Genomic DNA, 13,575 nt, shown 5'->3' with positions numbered 1-13,575 from the left:
ACTTTACACTTTAAAATGATGTATAGCTCAATTGAAATGGACTGAATATCTAAATATTGGAAAGAAAGCAAACACTCTGGAAAAGTGTGAAGCGAGAAAAGAGGCTCTAAAGTACAGGGTCTATTCAAGTGGTTAACCGTGCTATACATGTGCGTTGAATGGCACAAAAAAAGACATGATATAAACCACTGGAGCAACAACAATGAAGGAATTATCAGATTAAATTGAGATTGACAATGCTCTTTTAACACATTCGGTGCATGATGAATGCCAACGTTCAAAGCAGGAGCATTATCCCTTCAAAAGGTATCAGACTAGAAAGTCAAAAGGTATCAGACTAGAAAGTCAAGAGTGTGCAAAGGGTTATCAAGAAAAGGGGCCTCTAAGACATACCTAATCTTACTACTCTACAAAAAAGTGTTGTCGAAAAATTGCTAAAAATGCACGTTCCAAATCATTTTGTGATCCCAAACCTAAGGAAAATGTGTAGAAGAAGGATAACGCTTTTAGAAGATATGAAAACTTAATATTATTGACTTTGTTGACTCGTTTCACTCTTTTTTGAGTCCTCACGTATCAAGGGGTCCGATTTTTTGTTCATAAATTTTGGTAATGCACGGTCACGATAGGTTTAAACCCAAAGAGAATGTAGATTGAGTGAAAGCAGCAAAATTAGTAGGACACATTTGTCAAAGTTTTAGGAAAATCGAAAAAAATTGTATTGATGCAAAATTCATGAATTGTTAAAGTCTTGGTGGTGAAACCGCTGGATGAGCTAGAGATGTTATGATGTCATGTGTCGACAACAATAAATTATAAATAAAATATAAAGGGACTTCCACCAAAAAAAAAATCAATTTTCTACCATAATGAAAGAGTACTAGACTCATCGCTTTCAGAAAGCAAGGGGAATAATTGCTACCCTGAACATATGTCTGTGCCAAGTTGATGGAATGTGTAATTTTCATAAAATATGAATGTTTGTGTAATTGCCTTTATATTGTGTTTATATTGTTGATACTGTGTTGCTGGCTGATAATGAACAAGACCTGAAAACAATTGTTGATGTAATATACCGCCAAAGTAAGGCATTTGGCTTGGACATGAATGTGAAAGAGACCAAAACGATGGTAATATCTCGAAAGGTGGAAATACCATGGTAAACATCTCTATCAGCAATACTCTCCTGGAACAAGTAAGTGAATTCATCACATTTTATTTAGCACACAGTGTTAATGAAGATGGGAAGAATGGTGGAGAAACATTACATGCATTAGGCGAAAAATTGGAACGGCAGTAAGTTACCTAAATGAGTAAAGTGTTAACATCAATGAAGATATCTACTGCAACCAAGCTCAGACAAGTAAAATGTTACGTGCGTTCAACTTTCCTTTACTGTTGTGTAACATGGACGATATGGACGATATGAAAAGGCTGGCTGCATTCGAGATGTGCGGGGATCTTCAGACGCCTGGGCCGTATTATCATGGTCAGACAGGAAAACAAATCAGTTTGGTTCTAGATCATCTGAGTGTCACAAAAAAAAAAAAAACCTTGATGAAAGTCATTAAATCAAGAAAACTCAAATATTTTGGTCATGTTAAAAGACAGCAGAACATCCCAAAAAGTGTACTTAAAGGGAATATAGAAGGCAGGGGATGCAAAGGACGCCAGCGCAGTGTGTGGTGTAACAACATAAAGGAGTGGACAGGAAAGAGTGTGGCCGCATGTAGTAAGGCGGCCATGAACAGAACAGAGTGGAGGTCCATAGTCGCCAACCTTCGGCTTGAATTTAAGACGGCACTTAAGGACGTTCCTCGGTTAAAGTGAAGTCCATGTTATTTTCTTCAAACTTTCCATACCATTGTATGACTTTGAGCTATCTTAAGCCCAACTATGCAAACAAAACCATAAATTCATGTGCTTGTTTTTCTTCTACGGGACTTTGAAGAATATGACTAATCTGCTGCCCTGTACCAAAATGATAGCGTTACAGGATCAAGACCATGATTGGCAACAAAATCTGCAATGGCAAACTTAAATCTCCATAATTCTGTCAAAATCCACGTTATTTGCGCCGAATTTGCAAATATTGTAGAAAAAAAGGTACCCAAAACAAGGAAAAGGTTTTAAAGTTAGGGTTTACATTCATTCTTGAGCAAGAAGAGCCCTCACGCGGCAGAAAACACCGAAATCTCTTAAATCCTTTTCATCGATGTTTTCTGTTAGGGGTGAGGTAAAGGACAGGATTTATAAAACTCATGCTGTACATCCAAAACCCATGTCATTTTCACGAAACTTGACCGAATTGTAGAAAAAGGCTTAGTTATTCCAGAAAAATGGTAAAAAGTGGGGGTTCATGTGCTCGTTTTCGTGGTAACAGCCGGGGTGATCCGGGATGTCTATGTGACTGGGGCATTGTCTCGTGGGATAATTACGTACTTGGCTGTTACGGTGAAATAAGGAATAAAATATTTTGGGTAGATGGCTGCAGTTGTAATTAAACATAAATTGACCAAGTTGAAACAAATACAACGACCGTGCCACTATAACGTTGATTTTTGCACGGGGAATCCCGTGTTAATAAATAGGGGATGAGTTAATTGTTTACGATTGCTATCGTATGGGGATCGATATCATTTCGTGAAGAAAACGTTACTCACAGGGCTATCGATAACAGCGAAGGCAAAATTGCGGGATTTTTTATAGGTAGCGGTAGATAATTTCGATCAGACAATTATTAATGATCGATAATGCGTGATCGGAGGAAAATTTTCGGCTCTAACGTACCAGTTGTAGTTAACCGGTTAATCAAGCTCTAACTTCCATCGGTCAAAATGGCCAGTTTACCTCTTCGAGAGAGTGGGCGAGATCAGCGATTTCTATCTCTTTCTGAGGTGGAATTACAGTCTATCGTGGATGGAAAGGATTCCAGAAGAACCAAGGACGTTATTAATCACTCCTTGAACATTTTGAGGGCATATTGCGAACAGAAAAACATATATTTATCTCGTGTGACCGAGCATTCTTCTTCTCCCGAATTGAACACTTTCCTTCGGACATTTTATGCAGAAGTACGTCGAGGCGACGGGGAGCTCTATGCCAAGCGGTCGATGATCACGATTCGATACGGACTTCATCGCTACTTACTAAAGCATCGTCAAGTAGACATTACGAAGGATGATGCTTTCCAATCATCTTGTGAAATGTTTAACGCGGTCCTCCACATGTTGAAGACAGAGGGGAAAGGTGTCATTGGGCATAAAGATCCGATCACCACAGAGGACATGGACAGAATAAGGCAAAGTTCTGCAGTTGACCCCACGACACCAAAAGGTTTGCAGAATAAGGTGTTTCTCGATCTCATGCTGCATCTCAGCAACAGAGGTCGTGAAAATCTTCGTCAGATGAAAACAGATAATTTTGCCGTTGACAAAGATTCAGCAAATCAGCGGTATGTTCACCTTGTTCGGGACATGACGACAAAGAACCATCGTGGCGGTGCGGATGATGATGAAAAAAGTCAATGCGGCCGCATGTACGAAACGGGTGAGTCCGACTGCCCTGTCGCATCGTTTACAAATCTCGTCTGAATGAAAAATGTGAAGCATTTTGGCAACGGCCAAAGGCAGCTAGGCCTGCAGTTAACTCTTGGTATGATAATATGGCTGTGGGCATGAATACACTTGGGAATAAAATGGCAGTTATCTCAAGTGAAGCCAAGTGCTCCAGGTTATATACCAATCACTGCCTCCGTGCAACAGCTATCAACAAACTTGATATTGCTGGGTTTGAAGCTCGGCACATCATGTCCATTTCTGGACATAAATCGGAGTCTAGCATCAAACACTACTCTAGGGTAGAGGAGAGTCAGAAGAGGAGAATGAGCTTGACGATCGCAAGTACCAGTACAAGCAGATCTGAAGATGTGAATGTAGGCCTACAGTCAACCTTGCGTAGATCGAGACCTAGCTCTAGTGGGACTAACGCTACTCCTAGTTCTGGCCTTGTTCAGCTACAGATACAGCGTGCCGGTAGTTCTACTGCTGGATCTAACGTTACTGATAAGTCTACTGTCACTTCTGGACCTACTTCAAGCACCACTTCAAATGTTGCGCCTCCTTCCCCACCACAGTCATCTCAGCTGGATCTCAGTCAGCCAACTGCATCTCCAGTGAACATATCTACATTTGTGAGCTCTCAAATGCACCTTCATTTTTACAATTGTAAAGTGAAAGTAATCTACAATCAGAAGTAACATTCCAAATGGAAGACACTATACTAACTAGAGAACGTGTTACTGTGAATATGTTCCATTGAGTGGATTGACCATTGTTCCAGTTGTGCATTCAAGTTTTCATTGGAATTTCAGCGCATTCAAGTTCAAGTGTTTGGTGTTCATCTGGATTTGGAGCTCAATTTTTTTTTTTTGTTCTATAGGTAAGAAACTTGAGTATTTTAGATCTAGACCTCGTTTTTCTAAACGAAGTAGGAGTGTGGTCTAGAACTAGACCTAGATCTATAGATCTAACGTTAGAGCTAGAATATCTAATACCAGGAGGCCTAAGCTAAGGACGGTAGGCCTACTAACGTTAGAAGTGATCTAGATGTACACAACGGTTAGGCCTCTAGCTCTAGAAGACCTACGCAACATTCATTGGTGGCCTAGATCGAGAGGCCTATTTACTATTACAAATAGTGCATGTTCTATTGATGCACCAGTACTGGACTATAGAACTCCAAATACTAAATTATCCCTCGTGCAGTTCTATTCACCTCGGCCTGCGGCCTCGGTGAAACAAAACAACACTCAGGATGATTAGTATTTGTCGTTCTCTAATCCAGTATAGTGCATCATAGAGCATGCACTATTTATATAATGTCACTCATTGTAAATGGATTTTGATTTTGGAATAGATGACCAACAGCTAGTCAACCACACAAGCCAGTATTTCACTATCAATGAATTCAACAGTCAGTTTTTCTTCAATAAGGCAAATCAGATTTGTGCTAATTTCAGTTTAATTCACCTTAATTCAAGAAGCTTAACTAAAATTTTTTGATACGTTTGAACTATTTTTAAATTCCCTCAATAATTTTCCATTCTCCGTTATAGGAGTCACCGAAACATGGTTGCACACCAATTCCCGGACCTATTTGGCATGGAAAATTATAAGTTTATTCGTAATGACAGAAAGCATGGCATAGGAGGTGGGGTTGCCATGTACGTTAATAATCAAATTAGATTTAAAATTCGAACTGATTTGGGTATTCAGGGAGCAGAAAGTGTATTTATTGAAATCTTAAATGATAATGAGAAAAATATTATAGTTGGTACCATTTACCGTCCTCCACAAAATGACGTTCAATCTTTTATTGACAACTTCGATCAATGTGCTAACGAAATTTTTGGAGAAAGAAAATCCATTTTTTTTTTTTTTATGGGAGATTACAATATAGATTTATTACAACCCACCCATTTCCATGACATATTACTTTCCAACTCACTGCATCCCCACATCAATAAACCTACCAGAATAAATAACACCACCTATAGTAACACATTAATAGATAATATACTGTCTAATGTTATAACTAAAACCTGTACGAACGGTATTCTTTATTCAGATATATCTGATCATTTACCGATTTTTATGATTAATGATAAATCTGTAATAACTCCAATACGTCGCCAACCCAAGCATATTTCAATTCATTTCAATTCATTTTATTTTCATACTTCTCATTTATGAACATTACAACAGAAACCAGACAAGTTCTTTTACCTTGAGAACAATGTGCAGAAAACAAAGAATATACATGGTGATAACACAGTAATTACATGTAATGATAACTGGTCAAATCGAAATCGAAATGGGGTTGATCAAAGAGAAGTATGACGGGACCTACATGAAAGCTAGCTTGTTTGGCTGTAAGCCCCGAGTAATCAGTGTTTGTGAAAAAGAAACGGAGAACGGATAGAAGACCAGAATGATGATGTAAGGTTGCCAAATTTTATGTAATAAAAAAGAAGAAGAAAAACAAACAAACTATACATTAATAGGAACTTACTGTGACCGAGCCATCATTATTATACAACCTACTTTGGTGTATATACTATAAACTATTGTTGCATTAAAACTTTCACCAGGATATGATCAGTAAGACACAAAAAGTAACATGTACAACTATTAAGCCATTTGGTGCCTGCCGTCAAGCTCTGCATAGAAGGTTAGAGAGGGGCAGAGGGAAAGAGGAAGAGAGGGAAACGAAGTAGAGTGTGGAATTGCTAATGATGAATTCAGAGAGCCCGATGGCAAGACCCTAAGTGGCATCTGTAACGTGTTGACAAAATGTTTGATTGGACAATAACATACCACAGTATTACATAAGACATTACGACTGTTCAGTGTCTGCAAAATATGCACTCAATAAAAACTCTTTTAATTTACGTTTAAAGGAATATAAAGACGAGCAGCTTGTTATTTCGGGGGAGAGGTCATTCCAGTATCTAGGGCCCGTATACATTATCGTTTTCTTAGCGAAAATTGTTCGAGTACGTGGAAAATTTGAAAATGTATCGACATGAAACGCCACAAAATATTGATTCATTGAATCAAGATTTATTCGAAGAACAATGGAATGACGTCTTTGAACTCCAAGATGTTAATTCTTCCTACGATTTTTTTTAACAAAAAAAAATTAGATTATCATGATAAACATATTCCTTTAACTCCCAAAGTAAATGGAAGGAAAAGAGCTCGGCAACCGTGGATTACTCAAGGTTGTATATGTGACCGTGCACCTCAAAACGAACATAAAGTCGCACACACTGATTTTGCGTGAGGACTGAAAATAAGTGAAATGGGTCAATCTAGCCGAACTTGACTTTTTCATATTTTCTGAAAGAGTGGGTCTTCTTTTACATAATGCTAAAATTTGGTATCATAAAACGGGCAGGAAAGTGTGTTTTTTAGCATTTTATCTCGAAAAATTTTGGTAGAATAGTGTGATTAGGTGTGTCTTTAGAATCCCTTTTACATTTCTGAAAAACCTTGTCCACACTCTTCACTTTCAACTCTAATAACTTTTGAAAGGATAGTGCTACTGCTTTGAAAGTTGGCGTTAATTATGGACAGAATGTGTTAATGAGACATGCCTAATTTCAGTTTAATCCGATAATCCCTTCATTGTTGTTACTCTGGTGGTTTACTTCCTGTTTTTTTGTCCCATTCATCGCACAGCCAGCACGGTTTGGTAAAGATTAAGCGCTTGAATAGACACTGTACTTCAGAGCCTCTTTTCTCAGTTCACGCTTTTCCCGAGTTTGTGCTTTCTTTTCAATATTTAGATAGGTTAGGAGAGTCCATTTGATTTGAGTTATACATCATATTAAAGCTTAAGGTCTGCTCTTTCAGAATATGGTCTTAACTAAAAATTCATGTCTGGCGACTTTTTGTTTGTTTTGAGGTGCAGAGTCACATATATTCCATTCTTACTCGAAACCGTCTTTATAAAATATCTCTGAGGAAACCTACTCCTGAAAACGTGAAAAGGTATAATACATAGAAAAGATTAACTTCTTTGATTCGAGTTTCACGGAAATCATATATTTCAAATAAACTCGAATCTAATAAGGACGATAAAAATGCTCTTTGGCGGATTGTTAATGAAATACTCAAAAAGAAACCTACGGAATGTCCTGATAGCATTACCCATAATGATATAGTTATTACTAATCCTGATCAAATTGCAAATATTTTTAACAATTTTTTGTTAATGTTGGTCCTTCTCTAGCTGCATCTATTCCCATAAATGATATCAAAAATTATAAAGATTACTTACCTGAAAGTAATCAAAATTCCTTGTTTTTTACTCCAATAAATGAATCAGAAATTATTGATATTGTTCAATCTCTGAAATGTAGTAATTCCTGTGGGCCTGACAACTTAAGGGTGAATTTTTTGAAAAAATAATTTACCCCTTAGCAGCCCCTCTCACCCATATATTTAATCTATCCTTACTTAACGGCGAGTTTCCAGACTCTTTTAAAATCGCCAAAGTTATCCCCATTTAAAAAAGAGAAGATCCATCATTGGTGAAAAATTATAGACCCATCTCATTGTTACCTGCAATATCGAAAATTTTAGAAAAAAATTAATTTAAAAGCGTCTCTCCTCTTTCATGATTGGAAATGAAATATTAAATGTGAATCAGTTTGGCTTTAGGAAAGGATTTTCTACCGATTATGCTATAATCAAATCTGTTGATAATATTATTGATGCGCTTATTAAAAAGGAGCATATAATTGGAGTTTTTATGGATCTGAGTAAAACATTCGACAATATTGATCATGACATTTTATTTGAAAAATAATATAATTATGGGGTGAGAGGGATTAATTTGTCATGGTTTAGAAGTTATCTAAGTCATCGAAAACAGCATTTTGCATTTAAATCCAGTCATTCGTTCCATTTGAACGTGTCATGTGGTGTCCCTCAGGGATCTATCCTCGGGCCCCTACTTTTTTGATTTATATTAATGATATCATTAATTCCTCTCCTCGTTTAAACTTCATTTTATTTGCAGACGACACCAATGTCTTTTATTCCCACAAGGATATTGTAACATTGACTGATACATTTAACATGGAATTAAGTAATATTTCGAAATGGTTTAGAAGCAATAAGCTTTCATTGAATATTGATAAAACATGTTTTATACATTTTCATACGCTTCAATCCCAACCCACCCTTCCTCATTGATGATATAAACATTGCTGAGAAACATTCAACCAAGTTCCTAGGAGTGACCCTAGATAACAATCTAACTTGAAATACCCATGTCCAGAATATTATAACAGCGATATCTAAAGCAACTGGTGTGTTAAGGAGAATAAAATACTTAATTGATTATCAAACTTTAATGATGTTATACAACATCTTATTTCTACCATATGTCATGTACTGTAGAATTGTATGGGGCAACTGTACCAAAACCAAATTGAACACAATTTTTCTTCTTCAGAAAAAGGCTCTTCGTATATGCACACATTCAAATTTTTTGGCTCACACTGATCCCATATTTTATCGCCTAAAAACTCTAAAGGCCCATGATATACATTCATACTTAACTGCTATATTTATGTATAAACACATTCGAAATTTATTACCATTTTTCCACAATGCCCTAGTAACTAATGATCATATTCACTCATACCCTACCCGTCGCTCCCATGATTTTCATTTAAGTAATCCAAAGCTTTTACTTGCTCAAAAGTCGATTAGACATCGCCGTCCGGATACATGGAACACTCTTCCTGAGGAGTTGAAACAGTGTGCCTCTTTGTTTTCATTCAAAGCAAACTTAAAGAAGCATATTTTATCACAGTATACTTCAAATACGAATTAAGCACGAATAATTTATATGACTTATGTTGGTCTCCCGATAGTAGCAACATCGTAAGTCATTCCCTCTTCCAGCAAACCAATTTCATCATTCCAAATCCCAGCCTATCTGTCCCTGTGCACTCTCAAGCACTCGCACGCACATTCACCACCACCACACATCAGAGTTTATTTTCCCCTGCTATCTTCGCAGCAGATTTGTATTGTTTACCAATTTACCTACCTACCTTTTCCTCTGGCCGGCCATCTTTTCAAGCAATGTTTACAATGGCGGCCCTCTGCATTATCATTTCCTAAATATAATATTGTTATTGTAATCCCAGCTGCATAGACATGCATACTGTAATATCATTAATTTCCTTTTATATCGTTGTTTATGCAAGTCAAACGACTCTGTTTCAAATATACTTTGTATATTTCCCATGTTCACGATTATTTAGTTTATGTATATTGATTTGCAGAAAATAAAGTATCTATCAAACAAACAAATACCAAACTTGAATAAAGTGTAATCAACGCTGAAGAAGGAAGATGATATTCCAATCTATTCATTATACTGATGTTACGTGCAATTACATTACAAATATTGTTTATCTGTCACCTCCATGATAACTTATTATTAACACAGACACCTAAGAATTGATAGACGAAACCTTTTCCAGGGAAGTAGTGTCAAATATAACATTACCTGATAATCTATCTATTGGAATTACTGAAAAACATATACATTGTCTTCTCAATATTCAGTGACAATTTATTTCCATATATCCTATGTGAGACATTCTTCAATTCATAATTCACTGTAGTAATTAAGATATTAGGGTCAGGGTGGGAATGAAAAAGATTGGAATCGTCCGCAAATAATATGAAAGAGAGTTTAACTGAAGATCTATAAAAATCATTAATGTAAATTTTAAATACCAGTAGGCCTAACAGACCTCCTTGCGGAACGCCATATTTGATTTTCTTCATAGACGAATCAAAACTGTTCACATGTACATATTGAAATCTGTCAGATAGATAACTCGTGAACCATGGCAAGGCTTTTCCGCGAATACCATAATGGGATAACTTAAGGGCTTTTTACACTTGTAAAATTTTGCTTAGCCCCGGACTAACGGTGGGGCTAAGGGGGGGCCTTAGCCCCACCGTTGGTACGGGACTATCCTTAGCCCACTTTCTGTTTACACTCGTTTTTGCCAAAGTGGGCTAGCCCCACCGATAGTACGGTACTATCTGGCCCTGCAAAATAGCAGGGGTTAGCACCGCAATTGCGGTGCCAAGCAAGTGAGTGTAAACAGAACGAAAAAATAATCCTGGGCTAAGCGACGGAGACGAAGTCCGACCCTCAATGACCAATCAGAAACGAGGTAATCAAGTGCTGCCGGTGCGTGCGTGTACGTGTACAGTACACAGCGTAATTATGAATATTCATGTGGTTTGGAAAGTCCGGGGCTAAGAAATACGAGTGTAAAAAGGTCAGTTTTCCCCTTAGCCCCGGACAAGAGATAGTACGGGACTAATTGGCGAGTGTAAAAAGCTGAAAAAATTGGTACGGGACTAACGATAGTCCTGGGTCAGAGAAAGTCCGGGGTTAAGAAACGCAAGTGTAAAAAGCCCTTTAGAGAGAAGTATACCGTGATTAATCGTATCAAAAGCCTTGGATAAGTCCAGGAAGATGCCTATTGCATGCGAAAATGTATCAAGTGCATGTGTAATCTTTTCCACAAAGGTAATTAAAGCGTGGGTGGTGTGATTTTCTCTAAATCCAAATTGAAAATTCGTAAATATATTACTCATATTAAAAAAAAAAATTACAGTTTGGATATATTCTATTCTTTCCAAAACTTTAGAAATTGAAATAAATAACGATATTGGTCTGTAATTATTGCCATCATTCTTCTCCCCTTTCTTATGTATAGGTATAAATTTGGCAGTCTTCATTGATTTGGTATAAGCCCAGTAATGAGTGATAAATTAATGATTACACTTAAGGATCTATTATTTGAAGAATTATATTTTTCAACAAATAATTATCGATTCCATCACAACCTGGGCTTTTCCCTTCTTTCAAATTATCAATAATATCAATAACTTCTTCATTATGCGTAGGGTCTACAAATATAGTTTTGGGATTAGGTATATCTAGAAAACAAAACACTTTATTAGATGAAGGGATACTTTGTGATAAATGTGATATGGTGACTACTGGTGATCATCCCCCCCCCCCCCTCCTCCACTCCTCGGTACAGTTTTTTTTTTTTTTTTTTTTTTTTGCGCCGGTGACCTCGCACCATTGACCTCAAAATGCCACAGGCCGTATCCGGGCAATTACCTCCAGAGGGCAATTACGCCCTCCCCCCCCCACCCGCAAAATACCAGTTAGTGGTAAGGTTAGAGTAAAGATTAGGGTTAGGGTCAAAAGAGTTATTATGTTAGGGTTAGGTTCAGGGTTAGGAGTTTGGGTTAGCGTTAGGATTAGGTTCAGGATTAGGATATCTCTATGTTAGGGCCTCCCTGATCTTTGGGATATCATAAGATGTTTCTTTGGCTGTTTTTGAGGAAGATGGGGTGGTCTGCATCATGATGAATCAGCAAAACCATGATGTCGGTGTCCTCAGCCCTCACCTCAACAGCAGAATCTTTTGTCTCATCTAGAGCTGTCCGGACTATAGCAGTGTCTACATGATCGTGGCATTGCTGTACTCTGATCCCATTTCTACTGAATGTCTCAGCAAGCTGCAGAATGAGCTGGGCCTTGTTGATCTCGTTGTCAAGGAACTTTTCTGTCGGAACGAGGCTTTTGATGTCTGGGCGAATCAGATTGTCGCAGCTTCCATTCTTTGTTCGTCTCGGGTGATCATGGCCTTTAGTGGAGCTGCAGTATCCATCAAAGTCCACAGTGACTTGGAGAAACTGGCTCCTCATGGACTTCACAAAGTTGAGGTAGCTCTTGGCAATGCCCTTCCACGTGAGGTTAGCCTCCCACTTGACTTTGTGCAGGAGCCACTCATCATCGCAGAATCGACATCGTCAAGTTGTTTGTCAGGTGTGAGCGTATCTCGGATCACGCAGGTCACCTCAGCTGCATCGTTGCAATGCCCAACACCTTTAATAGCAGCAGCCGGCCACCATCAGTACGCCAAGGGAGCAAGGCTGTATGTTCAGCTAATGCACCAGCGACAGGACAGTCCAGTGTTCCAGAAAACTTTTACCAAATTCACCGTGTATGGAAACCATGCAGTCAGGTTCTCAGTCCACGAGTGGTCAGGTACAAGGACTGACATCACGATAGAAACCACACTCATGCGTGAAGCCAAGTCCTCAGGCGGTCTTAACAGAAGACGCTTCCCGAATGAATCTGCTCACAAGTGTTGGGTTCAGAGGCTAAACCATTTCTCATGCATTCACCAGGAACTTGAACAAGGTACGAACAAGCGTGGGCTACCTGACCACACAGACGTCACAAGAGCCCAGATAAAGAATGATGAAGATGCTGTCAACGCCACTGTCGGATGGTTGGAGGAGGTCAACCCCGTCGATGCAACGCGGGACAAAAAGACCCTAGTATCCTTCCCAACAGGATTCAACAGCACTCCATAGGACCAAGTCAACGCTGATTAGGCAGAGGAGGTTGGCAGAGCCTTGTAGGCAAAGATGAATGGACGTCCATTCATCTTGGCCTGCATGGCTCTGCCACCCTCCTCAAGTGGGAGGCTAACCTCACCTGGAAGAGCATTGCCGGGAGCTACCTCAAGTTTGTGAAGTCCATGGGGAGCCAGTTTCTCCAGATCACTGTGGTCTTTGATGGATACGGCAGCTCCACTATGGACCATGATCACCCGAGACGAACAAAGAATGCATGCTGCGACATTCTGATTCGCCCAAACATCAAAAGCCTCGTTCCAAGAGAAAAGTTCCGAGACAACGAGAGCAACAAGGCTAAGCTCACTCTGCTGCTTGCTGAGACTTTCGGTGGAAATGGGATCAGTATACAGCAATGCCACGATGATGACGACACTGCTATAGTCCGGAAAACTCTAGATGAGGCAAAAGATTCTCCTGTTAAGGTGAGGGCTGAGGACACCGACATCATGGTTTTGCTAATTTATCATGCTGCAGACCACCCCAGCCTCCTCACCACAACCAAAGAAACATCTTATGATAT

At 38.7% G+C, this 13,575-nt stretch overlaps 1 protein-coding gene across 1 annotated transcript; it reads left to right on the top strand.

Moving 5' to 3' along the window:
- Nucleotides 1-2,837: 2,837 nt before the first annotated feature.
- On the top strand, nucleotides 2,838-13,010 carry LOC140235937 (uncharacterized). The gene is given in 3 exon segments (XM_072315928.1): nucleotides 2,838-3,579; nucleotides 3,582-3,934; nucleotides 12,066-13,010. Coding segments are annotated over 3 exon segments (2,040 nt in total).
- Nucleotides 13,011-13,575: the final 565 nt, after the last annotated feature.

The sequence above is a fragment of the Diadema setosum genome, chromosome 12 (genome assembly GCF_964275005.1).
Source record: "Diadema setosum chromosome 12, eeDiaSeto1, whole genome shotgun sequence".
Lineage (NCBI taxonomy): Eukaryota > Metazoa > Echinodermata > Echinoidea > Diadematoida > Diadematidae > Diadema > Diadema setosum.
The sequence above is the reverse complement of the archived record's forward strand: the minus strand, read 5'-3'. Positions and strand labels throughout refer to the sequence as shown.